Genomic DNA, 22,259 nt, shown 5'->3' on the forward strand with positions numbered 1-22,259 from the left:
GTGGCTTGTAGATAGATCTTGCCATCGTGCTCAAAATAGTTGCGTTTTAGAGCAAGTGTTGCGCAATCCACTATAAAATCCCGGGTGGTTCTATCAAGAGCCTCCTTCAGCACCTTGATTGTGTCATCCTGCGGAATGCAGGTATAGAGGCTTTCGATGTCCATAGTTACCAGAAAGCACGGGTCTGCAGGGAGAGTGATGGATCTGAGTAAAGCGAGCAAGCTTTTGGTATCTTTTAAATAAGTGCTTGTCGATTGGATGATCGGTCTCAGGAAGAAATCACAGTATTTTGAGAGTGGCTCAAGCAATGAGCCCAACCCAGAGACAATGGGTCTCCCTGGGGGGGGGTAGGATGTTCTTGTGGGTTTTGGGCAGTATATAAAAATAGGGCACCTTACCCTCTGATGGTAATAAGAAGTCTGCTTCCTTTTTAGTGATTAAGCCATCTCTTTCTGCGGTGGAGACTAACTCACAGATTTCATCTCTAAGATCGTTAGTCGGATCAAATCTGAGAGGGACATAGTTGATGGTATTGCTCAGGAGCCGTTGGCATTCAGTATCGTAATCGTTCTTATTCTGTATCACAACGCCGCCCCCCCTTGTCAGCACTCTTTATAATGATGTTTTTGTTCATTTTAAGAGACTGAATGGCCTTGAATTCCTCTGCTGATAAGTTTTTGAACGGTCTCGGTTCTTGTAAGTGTTCAACTTCTTTGAAGACTGCCTGTTCAAAGGCTAGAATCTCTGGTGCCACTGTGTGTGGGGGTGGTTGGAAATTGGATTTCAATTTGAACTCCGTATCGCCTTTTGATCCCTCCGTCTCGATACTTTCTCTGTTTTCAAAGAAATTCTTCAATCGCAGTTTCCTGAAGAATTGGCTTAGTTCGCAGTGTAGTTTAAAGCGATCCAGCCTTGGTGTGGGTATGAAGCCCAGTCCTTTCTCCAAGACTTTAGTTTCCGCTGTGGTCAGGTCATAAGTAGAAAGGTTGGTGATCAGGGTTTCTGGTTGCTGAGGCCTGGTCTCTGATCCCCTGCCTTGGTGTTGGAGTTGTCCCCGTTCTCGCCCGTTGGTCCCCAATGGACTTGGGTGTTGTTTTTCTGCCTCCCTCTGCCCCGCCTTCCTCTGTCTAAAAAAGGATGCGGGTAGCCCTGGTGGTTAAACTGGGGGTGCGGTGCGAAATTAGGATTCCAGCCCATCATAGGAGGGAAAGGAGGTTGAAAAGGACCTTGTTGATAGGGTCCCACTTTGAATGTTCTCCACAGACTGTATTGTACAGCCTGGGTGGAGAACATGCCCTGCCTCCCAGTCACTCTCTGAGTGCCAAACCACAACGCTCAGACCAGTCACAAAGCTGCTGTAATGCAGCGTTGTGATTGGTCAGGGGATTCTGGGAGGCTGTGTGCTTCCTGCTGCAGAGAGGACAGAGGAGAGACGACGGCCAGCAGTATTCAGGTAAGTGTTTATTTTTTATTCCCCCCCTTCCGTTCACCCCATCTGTGCCTGCCCCACCACCCCCGTTCGGTAGCAGCCGCTACTGTTTTAAGGACCTGGGAAAAAAGACCAGTGGGCACCCTTCTCACTTCTTCCCACATTAAGAAGACTAAAAGGAACCAAAGGGACAGTCATTGAACGCATAGTTAATTTTGGCATACCCTCGCGGACTTAGATGTGCCTTCCTCTCACTGCACCAATATTGCACGACAAATTTGATACTCATACATGTCAACACCAATATGTAACCCTCAAGTTCCCCCTTAGAAAGCACCCTCCTCTGGTCTTCTCGCCATGACACCAACATTATGCAGGGAATTTGCCCGAGTTCCTGCACATTTCCTTCAGCAGGCATCCATATAATTATGTTTATCTAGGCCCAGGCGTCCAACTGAAGTCCATGTCTAGCACCTCAGAACAACATTATTGAAGCACAATTAATCGCCCTCCTCTTTTACAAATACACAAACAAGGATTAACTGAAAAAAATTGATTTAACCAATATCTTGGACATGTTGCATAATTCTCGCTGTACATCACAGGTCCACCCCTATTGGGAATATTCCAGCTGCACTCAAGCAATTTTTTATGCTTCATAGTCTAGTCATAGTGTGAGGTCACCTCATTTCCATGCATGTGACTTCGTGGCTGTAATGCGCAAGTAAGTTGTCCTTCCACACACCAGTTGTTCCCTGTCCCTGGCAGAACCTCTGTTTCCAAATTTGATTTTTCCTATTAGGAAACAGCAAATTTGTGATTTACTTATGTGCGATTTCCCAATAGCGCATGCGATTCTGTAGAAAGTGCTATGAGGAAATCAAAGGCTACATACATTACCTTTTGAGATTCCCAAATAGCTATTTCTACGGATTTGCTATTTGGGAATATCGTACATATGGGCCTATATGTGTTCACTGTCTGTGAAAGGAAGACGCAAGGTGCTGGTGAGTGGAGAAACCACCCAAAAATGTGATCAAGAAAAAGATTATGGCAACAGACTGTATATTTTATTCAACAGAGTACATTAGGTGAAATGGGTTGTTGTAATTTGTTTGAACAAAATGTACTCGGTAGAAAATATGAAATTCCAAAAGTAGCCTTTGTTGCCAAATCAGTGTTGATGATGTTTTGATGCTTAGAGAACTTATTAGGTCATCATCGGGACTGAAGGTAATTCTGCTGAGCACATAATCACATCTAGTAATTATATTTTTACTGGTAGTTATAAATACAGGATTTGTCTAAATGAATGAGATGCTTGGCGATGACCGGGGATTCAGATCCATCCTTGTGGACAGGAAGAGCCAGGCCATGCTTTACAAATGTTAAGTTCAAAAATAAGGAATTCCTCCCAGGCCTGCAAAATTATGAATAGCACAATCATACGCAAGGTTGAATTCCAAGAAAAAAGCTTAGCTCATCAAAGTCTGCACCTGCTCTGGGCACGGACACATTGTGCCACCCGAAAGGCAGACCATCTCAGCCTTCGTGATGCCCTCCACCGAGACACAGAGACTGTCCTTGGTTGCCTCCACCTCCCCTGAATCACTATCATTTTCCACTGCAGACATCAGCTGCCTACCAGTCTCCTCTCCATTTTTGAAGCCTTGTATTTGCTTACAGATAGCATAATCACTTTTTTCCAAGGTGTGGGGATAGCAGCTTGGAGCCTTTTGTCGTATGTCCTACAGATTGTAAACTGGCTTCAAATTACTTCACCTTTCTCAAAAAACATGGTCATTACATCTTTCAAGTATGGCTGCATCCACACCGAATATAGATAGTGAAGACAATTTGCAATCTACAGGTTGTAGAACACGTGGCACTAAGGTGCTATCCCAATTACGCACAGACAAGCGTTTGACAGTATGTCCCAATAATGGTGAAGTTATTTGATGCCTGCCCATATTGACAGACAGGCTTACACCATAGGCCTCTGGCACCTACTCGTGTACCTTGACTGTGCTATTCCTAAGCAAAAGAATAGTATTTAAAGAGATGCCCATCACAACTATTCTTTTTTGCAGGTCAAAATGCAACAACGTTAAAGGACAGACTATATCAAGTAATGAGGGACATATACCGCAAATACCATAAAAAAGGATAAATACAGCCAGCCCCTACTCTATCCCTACAGAGGCTCTTTCAGCCTTGCGTTAAAGACCTTGAACTGACTTTTAAAATCAGTCCCTGTTATCTTTAATTTAATAGGGCCGTCTCCAATATAACATCAGTGACTATAGTTATAGCGAATATTAATATACTTAAAATAGGTTTTTTTTCCTCCCTTTCAAGCATGAGCGCTTTTTGGCAAAACTTGATGGACACCTATTCAATTTCACTTGCATTATTTATTTGTACAAAATATTGTTTTGCTGTCTGTTTTAATATGTGCTATTTATCTGCCTTAGTTTGCCTTACAAATGTACTATGAACGCTGGTTCAGGAATATAATTATTACCTTGAAGACAAATGCCTTTGAGGTAAATACAGTTTACTAATTATATTGCATTAAGGTTACTGGTTTGCAATGTACTGTCTCATATTTACATGACTAGTGGGATACATAGTCCCTCTTTGTACTTCAACACCAACAAGCACTGCAAAGTGATTAACAAGCAGAAGCCCTACTGATGAGATGGGTCAATCAGAAACAAAACAGCAAAAGCGGAGGTGAAAATGGTACTTTCAGCCCTTTACAATATTCATGGTGTCAAGAAACAGTTGGAAGCAGCCTGGTATTTAAATGTTACTGCAATTTAAATGTTATTTGACAGCACAGATTGCTGCTTGCTAATTATTGTTGCAACTTTGTCAAGTCTTTAATGCTAGCAATGTAGTGTTGAACGTTAAATAAAACATCAAGGAATAAACAGGCCAGGCATCATGAAGACTCATTTTTCCAAGGTTACACCCAACATGTCAACCACCTATCCTCCTCCTGCAGTTTAGAATGGGGAGTACAAATGATTCAACCCTGTCTCACAGGTTCTTAAGGCGACTACTAGTCATCATCTGTAACATCTCCAGCACTATCTCCATCTACCTCAAAGATGCCCATGTCTGAGTGCAAGGCAATTACTGAGTGCTCAAAAGGACCACAACTGAAATTCTCAACATTGGCCAGCCTCTCCATACACTTCAGCTTTGTCCAGGTTATCCATACAGTTCACCAGTGGCCAGCCTCTCCACACACTTCAGCATTGGCCAGCCTCTCCATGGAGTTCTGCTTTATGATTGGCCTCATTCTCTCAGGCCCTGTCCTTCTGCACTTTCTCGCAACAACCAAACGATCAAGTCACCAAGCATTCCAATGATCAACTGAAATGGACCAGAAACCTCACCCCAATTGAGTTTCAAATGTATTTCTGAAATGTTCCATGACGAGAATAATAGAATCATAATGTGTGCATTTCTAGTGAAAAATTGAGTTCTCGTTCATAGCTATACAAAGGTATTTATAACACTCAGTCACGTGTAATCAAGGTTTTATTCTACATTATATTAACTTTTATGTACCAATTGTAATTGTATGTGCACATATATTCAAATACCAAGTGTACTTTAACTGATGTGCTAACTTAGCATAACCGGAGGTCTTAAGTTTCTTAGCTCAGTGTTTAAACTTTCACGTGAGAATCGTTTTGCTTGCATGTTCTCTCCACGGCAGGTGCAGACTCAAGGCTTCATTAGATAGTGAAAAGGCATGCATGTAATGTGGCGTGCAGGAAGAAGAGAACCATTGGCACCTCCTCCGCGCTGTTTCGTAATCAATGAATGGATTTCACTTCGTCACGTTGAATGATAAAGCTGGCTTCCTGACGAAATAAAATTGAAAAGTGACTCACTCCAGGCTACCGGAAACAGCAGGCAGGGCTCGGGCTGTGTCTGTGCAAGTCTGAGGACAGGTCGGACCCGGAAGCAGGTTGGCGGCGTCGAGTTACGCAACAGCGCGCGCTGCGTTTGTAAACGCACATTAGCTTGACTGTTTTATAGACTCAGAGTGTTGACTTTGGCAACACCTGAATGGCCTCCGTGCCAATAAAAGGTTCTTGTCTTTTGTCGCGCCGCGTGAGGAGTTTTCATCGTGCACGTTGTCTATTCTTGACTAGAAAGAGACGGAGAGCCCTTTGGAAGTGAGTCCAACTCCACATTTTTGTAGTTTTGATTGAACCAACGTGATAGGATTTCCTGAAAAGCACCACCACCCTACGTTGCCTTGGGACAAAAAGTTAGCGGGCATACTGCGCCCATTTTTTTTTTGTTTGCAGATTTTATTATATAGCGCGAACGAGACCCGAAGGTACTGGAGCGCTTTACAGGAGCACCAGTTACATCACACATGGACACGTTCATTGTTTGAAGGCACTGGAAGAATAATTGATCTGCCAGAATCACAGGATGTGGACGCGAAGCCGAGATTCGAAGCTGCTCAACATCTTGTCAGGTTGGACTTCTTCAGCCAATATCGGATTCCTTGTCAACTGCTCATTCGTAGCATGCAGGGTCCCCATACAGAACACGGGGAAGCTAAAATACAAAATAACCGCCATCTAAAGCCCAGGTCTAGGCTGACTGGCAGCACTTTCCCAATCTCTAGACGGCTCTTCCCACCCGCAGGGACCCCCGATGACCTTCCCTTAGCAGGGGATCCCTGTTTACACTCCACTGCAGTCTCTCCCTACTGTTTACTCCTTCAGTCTTTTTTAGGAACCCCCTGACCCCGGGACTGTTCCCTCTCTCGGGGCAGGTGTCTTCGGCCCTCCACCACAAGGTGCAGCTCTCCTCCGCTCTTGGCCCTTTTCCATCAGATGCTACTCCGGATTTAACACCTCTCCCCAAGTGCAAAGGGGTTTATTCTGTCGTGTTACGAGGTAACCCCAATATCTCCCTAAATCTCACCCTCTTATCCCAGGTATGCCCCCTCCACCCTCCATTTCTATCCCGTAAACATCGCGTCTTCATATAGGGCCTCCTCGGGACTTCCTGTCTCCTTACCTTTCAGCCCTACGAGCCCCCACCCCCGCCCCCATGTACAAGTGGGTCCCCCTTCTTACCTTGGGTCTGTTCAACCACTTCCTCACCAGTGCGGGCAGCATGTCTTGTCATTCAGAGTCTAGCTTCAGGGAGGCACGGCGCCCCTCCACCCCTGTCCTCTGCCCCTCGACTGTCTCCTAAATCCTCTCTGCTCAGCCTGTCCTCGGTATGTGGCTTCCACCGCGCCCCTCCCCCTTCCCCCCCCCCGAATCTTTTTTCTCTCTGTTTGTTTTCTATCAACACTCTTCTCTTCATACGTTTTTTTTTTCTTCTACAATCTGCCGCTTCTTTACTCCTCTCGCTTTTCGCCCCACTCGCCTTCTACTACCTCTGTTTTTACTCCCGTAGCTACTGAAAGTTGTTCCTGGTTTTTTTCTCCGCCCCGAAAACTTTATGCCCGCCTCGCGTGTACAGCCAAGCCCGCGAGACACCCTGGGCGCTCCTGCTGCACACGTCAGGTGTGAATGCCTCACCAGCAGAGCGATCTCATGTCCGTGCAGGTTAGGGTAACTCACCGCCGCCCTTGGGACAGGAAATAGCCCCGTGCACCAAAGTAAAAGCGGCCCCGATTAGTGAATCAAATAGTAAGATAAGTGGCCCATATTTGCAAATTGGGCAGTTTTGAATTTGTAATGACACGTTTTTATAGCTATATGGGGCACTACATGCATTTTTGCTTGTCACAGGTAATGTTTTTTGGTAATATGGAAATCAGCAGAAAACAAGCATTTACAATGCAATGGTCTCGGCATTGTTAAAGTTAAAGCTATTGGCATTGCTCATGACATTTTTTTATTTATGTTTTGGTTTTTAAAACATAAATAAATGGCATTGTCATTTACAATGCCAATAGCTTAATCGCTCGCAAATGGAAGACCTATTGCATTTGCACCTACACAGAGCCACACACACATACAGAGCCACCCACACAGAGCCATCCAGTCATTCATATAGAGCCACCCACACACACACAGAGCCACCTACACACACACAGAGCCACCCACACATAGAGCCACCTACAAAAAAAAGCTACCCACACAGAGCCACACAGACAGAGCCACACACACACCGACAGGGCCACACACACACACAGACAGGGCCACGCACAGACAGACAGAGCCACACACACACACACACATACAGAGCCACACAGAGACAGACAGACAGAACCACACACACAGACAGACAGACCGAGCCACACACACACACAGAGCTCAACACACACACAGAGCCACACACACACACACACAGAGGGTAGATTGGAGAAGGGTAGATAGGAGTAGGGTATATTGGTGTAGAGTGTAGTGAGATATATTGGGGTAGATTGAAATGGAGTTGGGTAGATTGAGGAAGAGTGGAGTGGGGTTGTAGGACGCTGGCTCTGTCTATACTAAACCAAAATGAGGTATAGTGTGCACAGAGCCCAGTGGAATCCCAAAGGTAGTCAGAGGTAAAAGTAGATAGCATCTTACTCTCTATTTGTGTGGCAGTGTGGGCGAGCAGTAAGACTTTATCAGAGGGTAGTGTTAAGCATTTGTTGTACACACTTCGGCAGCAAATGATATCACACACTCAAAGGCTGAACTCAGACCAATTTGTTTGTATAAAAAAATATTATTTAGTTATTTTATTACTAGAACCAAGCCAAGCCTGGTGCAGGTAAGTGAAGTAATAGTTCGCAAAATCTTAGGCAGTGTTTTACAGTTGAATACAGGTTCAAATGCAGTTGGTTGAAATACAGGTAAATCAACAGCTCAAAATTAGTTACTTTACAGATTACTGTGCACGTTACTTTTTAGATTACTCTTTAGGTTCCTTTTACCAATTCAGGGTGATATGCCTAGATATCACACTGAGACATTTCCTAGACAAAAGGTAAGTAATTCACTTTTAGTACATTTGCAGTTTTGTCAATGTTTCGTCAAACCAACTCCACACTTCAAAGAATTTTCAAGCAAAAGCAGTTGATGTAATCCTATGGGAGGAAATGAAGTTAACAGTTTGTAGGTAAGTACTTATTTGTAGGAGTTGGTATGCTGGGGTTACAACCATGGTTCCCCCAGGGTTGAGGATGCACTTTGAGAATACCCTCATTAGCACTAGGGTGGCCAGGTGCACAGTGCTAGTTTGGGATCATATGCCCTGTTATTTTCAATGGGGATTCTGCGGTTGCAACAAACACTGCAGGCTCGGGGACGAAGATCATCTGGAGGTGACCACCGGTTGGAGAGGTAAGTTGGGATGCCTGGGGATGCTGGGACACCATCGGTTGGGCCACCCAGGGCTGTGGGACGTCGGGTGCAGGGGTGTCTTTAGGGTCGGGTTTTCTTACCAGCTCCGGTCGCAGTCGGGGGGATCCTCCAGAAAGGGGCTGCAGTAGTGGATTGGAGATTCAAGGCAGGTCAGAGATCCCCATATCTCAGGTCAGGATCGTCGGGGGGTCCTCCTTGTGGTGTTGGGCCACTCGAACTCGGCCCATGGGCGTCAGGTGCAGGTTGGTGCAGACTCGCAGATTTGCCTGAAGTCAGAGTCTGTGTGGGAGCAAAACCGGTGCTCACAGGAGGCGAAGTCTGGGTTTTGGAAGGCAGGGCAGGTCCTTCAGGTTCTTGAGGGCTGCTGACTGTAGGGCATACCAGGATTTCGCTGGAGCAGGTTCGAGGTGCAAGGCTGGTATGGCTGGGGCCAAGTCAGTGGGCGTCCTCTTCTTAGTTCAGCACAGGTTCTTCGGTCCTTCTTCTTTTCTTCTGGTCGGTTCTTGTCTGAGGAGGCAAGGTTCGGGGTTGCCCCTAAATACTAGATTTAGGGGCGTTACGGGTAAGTAAAGGTCGGGACCAATGGGACCCATCCTTGGGGTGGGTACACCCCCTATTATGCCACCCTCCAGGGGGAGGGGGGCATATGCCTCAATCTGGTTGGTGGGTCCCCCATCTGCAAGATGGCAGGGATTGAGAGTTGGGCTTCACCTCGCCTCCCCAAACTGAGGGGTGGGGTTGGCAAAGGTGGGCACACCTCCCTTCTTCACTTGGTTTTGCCGCCAATTCTCCCACCCAAAGTGGGGCTCAGAACCGGTGGGGACTAGCTGCTGAAAGCAGCAAATGCTTGGGGTAGCTCACAAAGACAGCAAGCCTTTGAAGCTTCCCCTTCGTGGCCCCTGCCCATTCTGGGGGAGGAGGCTTGGCACCTCGTCCCAGGACGTGCATTGTTTCAGGACCCGAGTGCAGCTGGCTCTCGACTCAGGGGTCCAGAATCATGTCTCGTGGTGGCAGCTGGCAAGCCGCCACTCAGCCAGGACACTAGAGTTAGGTCGTTTTTCAGGGGCATCTCTAAGATGCCCTCTGAGTGCATTTTTCATTAAAGCCCATGTGCTGAGAAATTTGATACCAAACTTCCCAGTTGTTAGTAAAGCCATCATGGTGCTGTGGAGTTCGTAATGACAAACTCCCAGCACCATATACTCTTAATGGCAGTACTGCACTTACAGTGTCTATGAATTTGCTTAGACACTGTAGGGGTACAGGGCTCATGCATCTGTACCCTCACCACTGGTATAGTGCACCCAACTGGAGGGGTAGCTTACCTATGCCAGGGCAGTGACTTTTAGACATGGCACACAGAGATGTTCACTTTGTTCTGCACCAAAACACGTGGCGTTCAAGGGAACTGTGTGTATGTGTAAAGTAGATTGGAGTTGGGGTAGATTTCATTGGGGTAAAGTGGTGTGGAGTGGGGTAGATTGGAGTGGGTTAAAATGGAGAGGGATATATTGGAGTAGATTGGAGTGGGGTGGGGTAGATTGGGGAAGAGTGGAGTGCAGTGGATCGGGGTAGATTCAAGTGGAGTAAGGTATGATAGAGGGGAGTGGGGTAGATTGGAGTGGTATAGATTGGGTGGTAATATGGTTTTAGCTCAGGAGGTGAGCTTGAAGGAGTTGGATTTGAAGGTACAGTCCAGCACAAATGGTGGCACATTTCTTCAGTGCACTCAGAAGAAAAGGTACATATACCCAAGGATGTAGTGAAGGGTTATGTTGTGGGGAAGACATTGACCAGTGATTTGGGAGTTATGAAGTAGCTTTAAGTGCACACAAGGTCCCTGGGAGAGAGCAGTTCTGTTGAATCGCTTCACTGTGGAGGGGAGGGGCACCGTGTTGGCCTTAGCAATAGAGGATCAGATTAGGTACCCCGCCATGAAGGAAGCCCTGGTCAGGAAGTATGGTTTTACCTCAGAGATTTACAAAGTGAAGTTTATGGAGAGTTCTAAATTTAGTTCACAAACCTGGATTGAGCATGTTGATTTCTACTGCAGAGCACTAGTTGGTTTGGTGTAGGTCAGTGAGGTAACATACTATCAGGGGCTGTACAACTTGACTGCATGGGCGCTCTTGTCTAGTCATTGTTATGCAGAGCTGTGCCAGCACTTGATTGACAGCAAACTTACTCACCCCAGGAAGCTTGTTAAGGAGGGGGGTCGCTGGCTCAGCATCAGTGTCCAAAAGAAGTATGTGGAGAACCAGCCAAGAAAGGTGGTTCAGGCTTCCCCCAGCTGAGTCAGAGGGGAGGTCAAGGGAGGCAGATAGGTCCCAGGGTAAAGGGAAAGGAAAGAGATACCAAGCCCCTGCTGAGAAACAGGAGGGGGGTTCTGGTACGCCGTGTTTCCGGGCACCCCATTTCCAACCCCATTGTTTTGAGTGTTCCCAGTTAAGGCACAAGCAGGGGGACCCAGTCTGTCCAAACAAACCATCCACTGGTGGTACCACTATAAAGGTGGGTAATGTGGCCATAGGAGAAGGTACTCCACAGGGGCAGGTCGTAGACCATGCCATGATCTCCCTTAGTTGGGAGGTGGACTCAGAGGGTAAGTTATTGATCCCAGAGGGTGAAAGTTGTCACTTCCACCAGGTGGGAGTGAATGGGGAGTGAGTATAGGATAATGCCAGCCCATGGGCAGGAATTCTTCCGCCCTATGGTTCTGCTGTCCCTAGAATGGATTCAGAAGGTGACCCAGAGGAAGGTTATATATACAAATTCTCTGCACACATTCAAAGTAAATACATGAAGTTACATTAAATATCACAATGATGCTTATCTTTATATTTTCGGATGTCTTTAATTCAAGATATTTAAGCCTTCTTAGCCAACACGTGTTTCGTCGCTGTTACAGGGGATTACCCTGCAACTTTTCCAGGGCTAAGAGAATATATAAGCAGGTACTTGTTTGTGTATGCAATAGTAGTAAGAACACTTTACTTTTCAAATTATTGACAAGGTGACTTGTGTGAATTTCAAAAAAGTGAATAGAACTGTGTGGACATCCATGTGAAACTGGTGTTGTACCTGCTTCTCGTACAGCGTCTCTGTGCATCCATATATCAATGGGGGAGAGAAAGAACAAGCAACGCCCCCAATCATTTATTTTATCGCTATAAAACATATTGGTACAGTTGGTCTTTGATTCTCCCTTATAGGAGTAATCCTGTGGTTGGCAAGGTGCGGGCATGCAATCAACCTGTTTATTTTTATAATCTATTTTGTTATATTCTTGGCGAAGTAGTGCTCCCTCATGCTGTCACTAAATAGTAAATACATGCTGACTATATTCTGCGTCAGGGAAACTGGGAGGAGTGGCTGCCAGCGGTGCCCTAACATTTCAGTTATCTGGGGCTACCTAGCCCAAGCGGAAAGTACAGGACCCCAGTAGGAGGAACTATGGGAGTGAGAACCCACCCCTGTCTCCTGTTCAGCCTCATGGTACATACCCTGGGCTGAGGTACCAACCTTGGGATGCCACCCCTGAACTGGTGAGAGGTGAAGTGGAAAAAGGGTGGAAGACACAGGGGCCTTCTGCCCTCCCTTTTGAGAAACCACAGATGTCACAGACCCCTGGATGGCCTGGGGCCTGGCTCTTGACACTGACAGCTGTCAGTGGCCTCTGTTGGTTGCTGTCTTTATGGACAGAGTTTTTCCTGGGTTGGGGACAGAAGTCAAACCCAAGAAGTGGAATGGGCCACATCACTTTGTTGGCTATAGTGGTGCTGTCTGCCTACTAAGATGCATCTGTGAGCAAGGTAAAGTTAGGTGCTTCACAGATGGGGTCCATAGATGAGGACAAGGGTTCACCATGGGTTAGCTTAGTAGGCCCTGAGAGCATAGACCCAGAAATACCACTGTGTTCAGAGAGGCGTAGAAATGGAACAGGCCCCTGCAGTTGCGGGCTGGGGTCCATGTTCTGTCGCTCTAAGAAGGGAAGTCCATCAAGGTATTGATTAGTCTACCCTGGCATTAGGCTGGAGGCCTGTCTTTTGTCTTTTCACCTTCTTGAGTTTTGGAGACTGGTGAACCGTCTACTACCATCATGTCTCAGTCTAGAGAATCATCAATTCCACCTATAGATTTGGTTTTTGATGAGGATAGGTTAGAAACCTACACTGTGTCTCAACTTAAGTCAATCTGCAAAGACCACAAAGTCCAGTTTAATGGCCTCACTAAAAAGGAGGAGCTGCAAAAGCGCTGAGGTCCTGTGGACCTGCCAGGAATGCAAGTGGGCATCTGGAGGGTGAGGAGCAACTGATATATGGTGGGGCGGAAAACGTGGCTGGTGATCAAGTGATGGGTCAGGCTCTGCTTGGGAGGAAGGTACTCTCCAGAGCAGGCAACAGGGTTTCTTGCAACGATCCGTTCCAAGAGGAGCTGGAGGAGACATGAAATGGAGCTAGGAAAGCTCAAGATGAAGCATGAGGTGAAGCTCCAGTTGGAGCTAGCAAAACTCCAGTTTACACCACCCTAACTCAATCTATCCCACCCTAACCCAATCTACCCAACCCTATCTAAATCTACCCCACACCACACTATCCAACTGCACTCCAATATACCCCACTACACTCAATCTATATCACTCCAATATACCCCACTCCACTCCAATGTATCTCACTACAGTCTATCCCACTCTACTCCAATCTATCCCACTTCACTCCAGTCTACCCTACCACAATCATCGGTTCACAGTCAAAATATCGAATTTTTAATTTCGACTTACACTTATATCGAGTTGCTAATATCGATGGGACAGAATATCGATGTCCAGAATATCGATGGCCAGAATACCGACCCTAAGGTAAGTAATATCGAAATTACTTATATCGATAGCATATATATTGATGTAAGTAATTTCGATTTACTAATATGTATTAGAAATTTTAGTTAAGTATTTAAAATAATTGTTATAATATGTGTTTAATATGTTTCTATAACTAAAAAATATATAAAAGTAAATAATATGTTTTACTACCGGAGCGGGTTGTGGGTTTTTAGTGGAATAGGGTGGGAAGTAATTTATTTGTAATTAAAGAATTATTTTTTAATGATTAATTTATTTTGCAATTACATATTAATTGGCAATGAATTATTTTAATTGATTAATTAATTGATAACTTATGTATATTTTTAAGTAAATTATATGTTTTACTACTGGAGCGGGTTGTGGGTTTATTGGGGAATAGGGTGGGAAGTAATTTATTTGTAATTAAATAATTATTTTTTAATGATTAATTTATTTTGCAATTAAATATTAATTGGCAATGAATTATTTTAATTGATTAATTAATTGATAATTTATGTATATTTTTAAGTAAATTATATGTTTTACTACTGGAGCGGGTTGTGGGTTTATAGGGTGGGAAGTAATTTATTTGTAATATTAATTAATTTTGGGTAAAGGGGTATTTTTAGGGTTCAGGGTCAGTTTTCAGTTTTTGGGTAAAGGGGTATTTTTAGGGTTCAGGGTCAGTTTTCAGTTTTTGGGTAAAGGGGTATTTTTAGGGTTTCGGGTCAGTTTTCAGTTTTTGGGTAAAGGGGTATTTTTAGGGTTCAGGGTCAGTTTTCAGTTTTTGGGTAAAGGGGTATTTTTAGGGTTCAGGGTCAGTTTTCAGTTTTTGGGTAAAGGGGTATTTTTGGGTTCAGGGTCAGTTTTCATTTTTTGGGTAAAGGGGTATTTTTAGGGTTCAGGGTCAGTTTTTAGTTTTTGGGTAAAGGGGTATTTTTAGGGTTCAGGGTCAGTTTTCAGTTTTTGGGTAAAGGGGTATTTTTAGGGTTCAGGGTCAGTTTTCAGTTTTTGGGTAAAGGGGTATTTTTAGGGTTCAGGGTCAGTTTTCAGTTTTTGGGTAAAGGGGTATTTTTTGGGTTCAGGGTCAGTTTTCAGTTCTTGGGTAAAGGGGTATTTTTTGAGTTCAGGGTCAGTTTTCAGTTTTTGGGTAAAGGGGTATTTTTAGGGTTCATGGTCAGTTTTAGGTTTTTGGGTAAAGGGGTATTTTTAGGGTTCAGGGTCAGTTTTCCCTACTGTTGCACCCACTGGAGTGGGAATAGTAATTATTTTTAAGTAAGTATATATTATATATGAATTTTAAATATTTTTTTTATTAAATATGTATTATTATTTTTTTTTACCATTATTACATATATTTAAATATGTTTAAGTAATTAATAAGTATTATTTACAGTATTTTTTATGTTATTTTAAATAAAAAAAAATCGATATATTTGACAACGATATTTTTAACATCGATATTATTTTTTCGATATTTTGGTACTTACCATGTTGTACATAGGGCGTCGATATTTTTGCTATCGATATAATTACGCTGATATTTGTGTAGGTCAAAATTCTGTCTGTCGAAATTCTGTCATAGATTCACAATCATCCATGCTACCCTCTGCTGGAGACTAGTGGTCCCTTCAACAGCCCCCAACATGTGTTGAGATTTGGGGTCTCCCTGCCTTTTTTAAAAAGTATCTAAACCAAACGTCACATTTCCAAGAACATAAAACCAAACTCAGAAGACAGAACTGTAATGAGGAATGACAGCAGCAGGATCCTTTTTGCCACAGACAAATTATCTGAACGCATGCGAAGGATAAACAAAAAAAATCCCTTGTCTGCCAGGAAGACGGGGTTTGCTAACAGCTTTTAACTTGCGACGACTTTTGTATCTGTTGTAAATAAACAAAGTCCATTAGCCGAGGTGTAGCTTACGATATATTGATTTATTAAGTGCTTCAGTGAAGAGCCCTACTAGGAGCCACCTCCCTGCTGCTCAACACATACTCCAACTGACACTCACAGGCACCCAACATTCCAATGCATCACCATTCACCAACATTCCACACAGCAAACTCGTACTAGCTGTGCAGCAGGTATAACACATCTCCCCTTTTTACAAAACAAAAGAACACATTGCGACAACCAAAAGAACATCTCGCAATTGCGTAAAGAGAGACAAGAAACATGCATGAAAACAAATTACATGTAAGGACGATAAGAAATTGCATATACGTAAGGAACCATGCATGTAAACGTAATAAATAAAAGAGAAACAACAATGCAAATGACAGATGGAAATAATGCAATCTGATGAAGAAGAAAAAGACAGGCATGGAAACATATTTGAGTAAAGATGATATGGTATTGCATAAGTGTCACGGGTGGATATTCTCAGGGTCCGCTTGTAGCTGAAAATGGTCCACCTCTTGATAGCCCCAAGCCAGAAGAGCCGTAAAGGCACTGGACAGTTGGATGATTAAGTGAGGGAAAGAAAGGAAGGGAACTGTAAGGAGGGAGACCTGTAATGACAACAAATCATAATCAATACGTTCTTCTTTCCTACAAAGCTAGAAGACTCATTTCAAACACTCAAGTACGTAATACAGATATATATATGTTGGGCAGAATAAACGTTTGAACACCTAAGAAACGGGTCTCGTCTCTTCCTTACTATTTGGCTGGGCATGCTGAATTAACAGGACGACACATACCGCAGATATTTATATATAATTCTTAGACCTGGCACCTTGGCGTGAGTTTCCCTTCCACTTTTTTGCTGATGTGCCTCAGATGTTTTTGCTGGTGTCCGCCGCTCAGGGCACTGCGCACGGCCAATCCGTGCCGCAGTGCAAGTGCTCCCAATGTAAAGTGTATATGTGATTGATTTCCATGATTGGCTCATTGGATTTACTGTCAGTCCCCAGTAAAGTGCACCAGGAGTGCCAGGGCTTGTAAATGCCAATACTGCTAGTGGCAAAGTACAAAGTTCCCCAGGGAAAGTGTGACAAAAAGGAGGAAGGAGTAGGTATCACAAGTAAGGTGACTGGAAGGGATCCCTTGTCGGAACTTAGAGAGCCTCACACACCCAGAGTATTAGGTTTGAAACACACCCTAATTGGAGGGTGTCCAGTGTCATCATCGACTCACTGCCCCTCAACAGACCGGCGCTGCAATGTCTGTCGGAGCACCAGGAGGCACTCTTTTGGCGGGGTTCTTTTGTTCCTTGCCGACGGTGGGTGTGTGTGAGGATGAAAGAAGTGTAGTCTGTGCAAATGTGGGTGGGAGTCAAAAAGGGTAATCAGTCCACTTGTGATACCTACTCCTTCCTCCTTTTTGTCACACTTTCCCTGGGGAACTTTGTACTCTGCTGTTTGCTCTAGTTTAGGACATGTACACTGGACCCAGTTAAATATCGTCCTTTTCTGTTCCCCTCGTTGTTGAAATACTGCTAGTGGGCCTGCAGCGCTGGTTGCGCCACCCACAGAAGCAGCCTTTTAAAATGTGTCTAGGGTCTGCCATTGCAGAACCTGCGTGCAGTCTGGTACTGTCATGCTGGCTGGGCAAGTGCACACACTTGCCATCCTCAAAACCTTCCCTTTGCTTCATATTAGTCACCCCTATGGTAGGCCCTAGGGCAGTGTGCATTGTAAGTGTAAGGTAGGACAAGCCCTGATGTGTGTGGCATGTCCTAATAGTGAATTACAGCCAATTTCGTTTTTCACTATTGTAAGGCTACCTGTTCTCTTAGGCCAAGATGGGCTGCTGGAATTATTACACCCTATAATCCCAGCAGGCTCAGAGAACATGGTAGAAAGTCAAGTTTAGTATGCCTGAACTCAGAATAATAAAATACTTATTTTAGCAAAGTTTATTTTAATATCCTGTGTTTGCAAATGCTACTTTTACCATTTCAGCCCGCCTCTGCTAGGATGTGTATCTGCTGTCTGGGTTGTGTGAGGGACAGGGCTGGGGGATGACAGGTGGTTAATGCAAGGATTACACCTTAGTGGGAGGTGGGAGTGCCCCTGGACTCTGAATAGGGCTGTGCTCTGCCACCACAATACTGGCTCCTCCCCCTGGGGAGCGACTGATGACTCTGCCCGACACCTGGCCCAGGAAGAGGGAAAACTGTCAACAAGATACTCCTGGCTGTACTTGTCATCTGAATGCTGGCTCCACCTCCTGTGGAGCGTCTGATGTGCCTGCCCCGCACACTGAAAGGAAAAGCCAGGAACAGCACAACAGAGTGCTTTAAAACTGAATTAGGCTATGCAAAGGCCCCCCTGGCTTGAAATAACAAAATAATTGCTGTATAAAAGAAGGAGCCCTGCTCCTAGTAAACTAGATCCTGTTTCCCACAACAAACCTCTGCCCAACTAGAAGGAGAAGAAGAAGCTGGAAGGACTGGCCTGCTGTCTACCTTGCTGAGGAAGGCGAGGAGAAGACTTTCTGAAAAGACTTTGCTGACTTGTGCTTGAAACTTTCTCCAAGGGCTTGATTGAGCTTGCCCCCTGATCTGAACCCCAGGACCAGTGGGTTCTTCTGTGCTTTGGCTCGTCTGATATCTGAGGCCGAGTATTTCCTCCCGCCGGAGGTGAAGTCTGCGCCCTCTCGCCCCTCCTAGGGCCGTGGTACCCGATAGTCCGCCTGCCTGCTTGCCCGAGAGAGCCTTGCTCTGTTTAGAGTCGCTCTTTGCCCTCGGGCTAAGGCCGGCCGCTCCTCTGCCCCCGCCTGTTACTCGAGTGCCCGAGCGCATCCTTGCCCCCTCCCGCCAGAATCCAGGACCCAAGAACAGTCTACAGCCTAGACGGCCGCCCGTGCTCGACACTGCACCCGGCCGCCCAGCTTTCCCTTTCGTCCCAGGAGAGGACGCGCCGCATCCTGAAGGGACCCCCCCCTCGGTACAGTCCGTGCTGAGGGCTCCCCGTGCTGCGCCCCGCCTGACGGAGATCGTCCGCCTTTGAACAGACCACCAAGCATCCCCGTGACTGCCGCACACTCGTTGAGTGCGCCGCGGGGTCCGGAACACACCGTAACCGTACCAACCATTTCAGCTCACAGGGCTTGTCTCGGGCTCGGGCCCACAACGTTCTTCTTTCCCCGTAGCCCTGTGCGTCGCTTCAGTGGTCTAAGTACGTCTCACTCCTGTCACGACTGTGCGCTTCACTGTGATCACCCGAAGCCCGGTTAAGTCTTGGCATGCCTCGTAGCTCCTTTCCAACCTGAAGCGCACTCGAGCCTCGGAGCACCTGAGTAGCGGATGTGCAACCGTGTGACAGCCCCGTACGCTTCATTGTCGGGAGCGGTACGTCACGTACTCCGGCTCACGCGAGAAGCATGAGTATTGGAAGGGGTGCCGGGATTTCATCCGTCCGAAGCGCACCGAAGCGCTACCAAGTGCATGACCGAGTCCCTGAGGCCCCAGAGGGGTGGAAACCTGCCTAAATCCGTTTAAGAACCCACAGAGAACTAAGAGAACTATTTGGAAGTAAAAGAGACTGAAAGGAAGCAACAAACTGACCTAAAAGAGAATTGCCATTATCTTCACAATCTTGTGGCCTAAGCTAAAATCGTTATATTGGTCTTGTGATAAGTCTTACCTGCTCAGATATATTTTTATATAAAGGAACCGTATTTTTACATATCCACAGCCTGCTGTCCATTTGTGGGGGGATTGGTACATTTACTGTGTGTGTGATTACAAATGCTTAACCCAATAACGCATGAAGAATAGCCTTGGCTGCTCACGCCACGCACCTAGAGGGTGAGCAAGGGTAATTCTAAGGGGTCATCCTTCGCACTGACTTAGAGGAGAGGGTCCCTGCTTGTCACAAGTGAATACTTGCGCCAACCAAAGACCCCCAATTCTAACAATAATCATGTGCAATATACCTGTAAAGAAATAAAACAACACAAGGCAGTTTGACGTTCCTATGGGATTCATTCAACAGTTTCTCTTGAGGGAAGAAGGTGTGCTGTAACAAGATACATGAAACTACCTGAATCATAATACATCAGCTGGAACCAATTGCACCACTAACATGTTTATGCAAGCAAATCCTAAACCGTACAACAACATACCCTTCTCAGATTCCTAAATGCTTCATAGGGGGACGAGGGTAGTCCATACAGCTCACGTGAACCCTTGGTAATTAGAGTCAAAGAAAACAGCACACCAATAAATCAAATGGCAACCATTAGATAGGCACATCAACAATCCATGCTCCTATTTCTCATGTATATCCGCCTTGCATGCTAGGCTCTTTGATCCAAAGAACTACAGGACTTAGAAGTCCCGTCCTGTAGCTGTAATAGTTATTCTCCTTTGAGAACGATCATAACCCAGTCTCTGTGTGCTCCCCAAGCAAGAGTACAGCTGATTTAGGGAACATGAAGCAGAGGGGAGAAAAGTCCTCACATGAGGCAGAGACAGCGTTCAAACACGCAAGCAAAAACGAAAGGCATAACCTTTTGACGGAAGTCCCGGGAGGCCAAAAGCACCAATACAGGACGGAAATACACGGTGAGCGGTGTGAAGCACCCTTACCTCACCAGAGCGAGATTAACGGCGTTCTTCCTTCACGGAGCAACAACAAAGGAATTTCCGACCCAGTACCATAGTCCTTCCTTCATTTTCTAGGCGTTCGTCAGCACGCCAACGCCGCATTCCAGAGGCTCATGGGAATCGTAGTTCGGCAATTCCTTCCGTGCTCCACGTAATGATACAGGGATTGGTTACGCTATGCGCTCTACTTCCAAGACTCGTGCGGCGCGCTCAGGTAATTCGCAACAATAAGCATAAAAACCCTTGCATATGAAGGCAACGAAAAGGCAATAAATAAAAGAACAACCACATTGCAAATACAAGATGACTCTATTGTAACCTCATAAAGTGAGAAACAATATTGCAAATAACAGATGACTATATCGCAAATTCATAAAGAGAGAAAAACAATATTGGCAATACCAGATGACTATATCGCAAACTCATAAAGGGAGAAACTAGACATGCAAGAAAACATATTAAATGTCACCCATATCTCCCCCTTTCCCAAAACATAATTGGAAAACCACACACTCTGCCACGCTGCAGAACACCTCAGTTGACCAGACCAGCATGAAAGGCATCTCACGGAGAAACCCAACACCTAAGTGACAAGGCAAACAACAACAAAGAGCATAAATGCAAATCAGAACCTGAACACAAACCAACACACCATCAAAACAGTACTACACTCAATTACCCACCAAAAGAAAAACGATCACACTCATACATAAGACAACGAGTGACTTATCCACGCACAGTCATCCTAACAATGAACACCTCTTGACAGGTGACTTATCCACACAGTCATCCCAACAACAAACACCTCTGGACGGGTGACTTATCCACGCACAGTCATCCCAACAACTAACACCTATCGACGGGTGGCTTATCTACACACAGTCATCCCAACAGCAAACATCTCTGTACAGGTGACTTAATCACGCACAGTCATCCCAACAATGAACACCTCTGGTCGAGTGATTTAACCACACGCAGTCATCCTACACAAAACATCTGACTCAAAACCGGTGACTTAACCTCGCGCAGTCATCCCACTAACATACCTTTTGAAGCAGAAATAGATGACTAGATCCTTAAACCCTTAAAGAAACTCTCAAGAAAAAAGGAATCATACAAATGAGCAAACCACACACACAAAAAGACTCCATATTATTAACGAGTTGTAAGCAACACTCACTCGCCCAATTAAGTAGACCATGCCATACCCAGCTCATTTTAAGTAGTAAATAGCCCATGCATATCACTAGCCTGTACATGCACATTGAAACACATTGGACAAGATGGCATAAAAGTAAGCATACTATTAGGAAACAATAAGACCTAAAGATCAACAAGCACACACCATTCAATTTGGCATATAACATTTTGGAAGAATAGCAAACCATCATGACAAGATGCAGCAAACAATACATAAAAACTCAGGTGAGTGACCTCTCACTCGAAGCATCCCACAATCACTGCACTTCAAAGCATAAATGCCTACATCATTATTTTATGAGAAGTAATAATGCTGCGAACATGTAGTGGATGCCTTCATGTCACAGATTTGGTTGCCCCCCATTGAGCTGACTGACATTGCTTCAAATAGAAACTAACCGGCCACTTCATGAGTTTATCCACCGCCGTCGGGACACCTGGAGTTAGTATATAAGCAGGCAAATCGCTCCATTTTCAGAGGTGCCCACAATGGAATCCCTCGACCTGCTATGTCACAAGAGAAAAAACTGCCAGGAACCCCTCCGGCAGTCAGTGTTCCAGCCTTCCAAGGACATGCTGTTACCGTTGACGTCTTGTTATAAAGTACAAGGGGTACCCAAAGGAGCAATAGGTAAGGGACCTTGGGTGCATATACTATTTCAAGGAACAACGGTCCCTAACAAGTAAATGATAATGGAGAATAAATATAGATCAAGATTGAAATCCATATAATCTGTCCAGGCGGACAGGGTTTAATAACACAATTGCAAGTATAGTCAGTCAATCTCGTACAATATCAACGTGGAACACAGCCTGTGTCCTACTACTGTATAGAGACAATTATGACATACAAGAACAGGTGAGGCAAGAACG

The 22,259-nt window shown here is 45.2% G+C and overlaps 1 protein-coding gene across 3 annotated transcripts in view; it reads right to left on the reverse strand.

Annotated features, from left to right (window-relative positions):
- Positions 1-20,260, reverse strand: part of LOC147703343 (uncharacterized) — a 210,328-nt gene extending 190,068 nt beyond the window's left edge. For 2 of the 3 annotated variants that reach the window (XR_015297575.1, XM_086931787.1), the window contains exon 1: positions 6,550-6,895. Coding sequence is in view for 1 of the 3 variants with exons in the window: in XM_086931787.1 (XP_086787913.1) it covers positions 6,550-6,591 (42 nt within the window). In the remaining 2 variants the exon portion in view is untranslated. Of the gene's footprint in view, positions 1-6,549; positions 6,896-20,168 lie in introns of those variants that run through there. The other variant, XM_086931788.1, reaches the window with a different exon arrangement.
- Between the last annotated feature and the right edge of the window lie 1,999 nt (positions 20,261-22,259).

The sequence above is a fragment of the Lissotriton vulgaris genome, chromosome 7 (genome assembly GCF_964263255.1).
Source record: "Lissotriton vulgaris chromosome 7, aLisVul1.2, whole genome shotgun sequence".
In the NCBI taxonomy this organism is placed as follows: Eukaryota; Metazoa; Chordata; class Amphibia; order Caudata; family Salamandridae; genus Lissotriton; species Lissotriton vulgaris.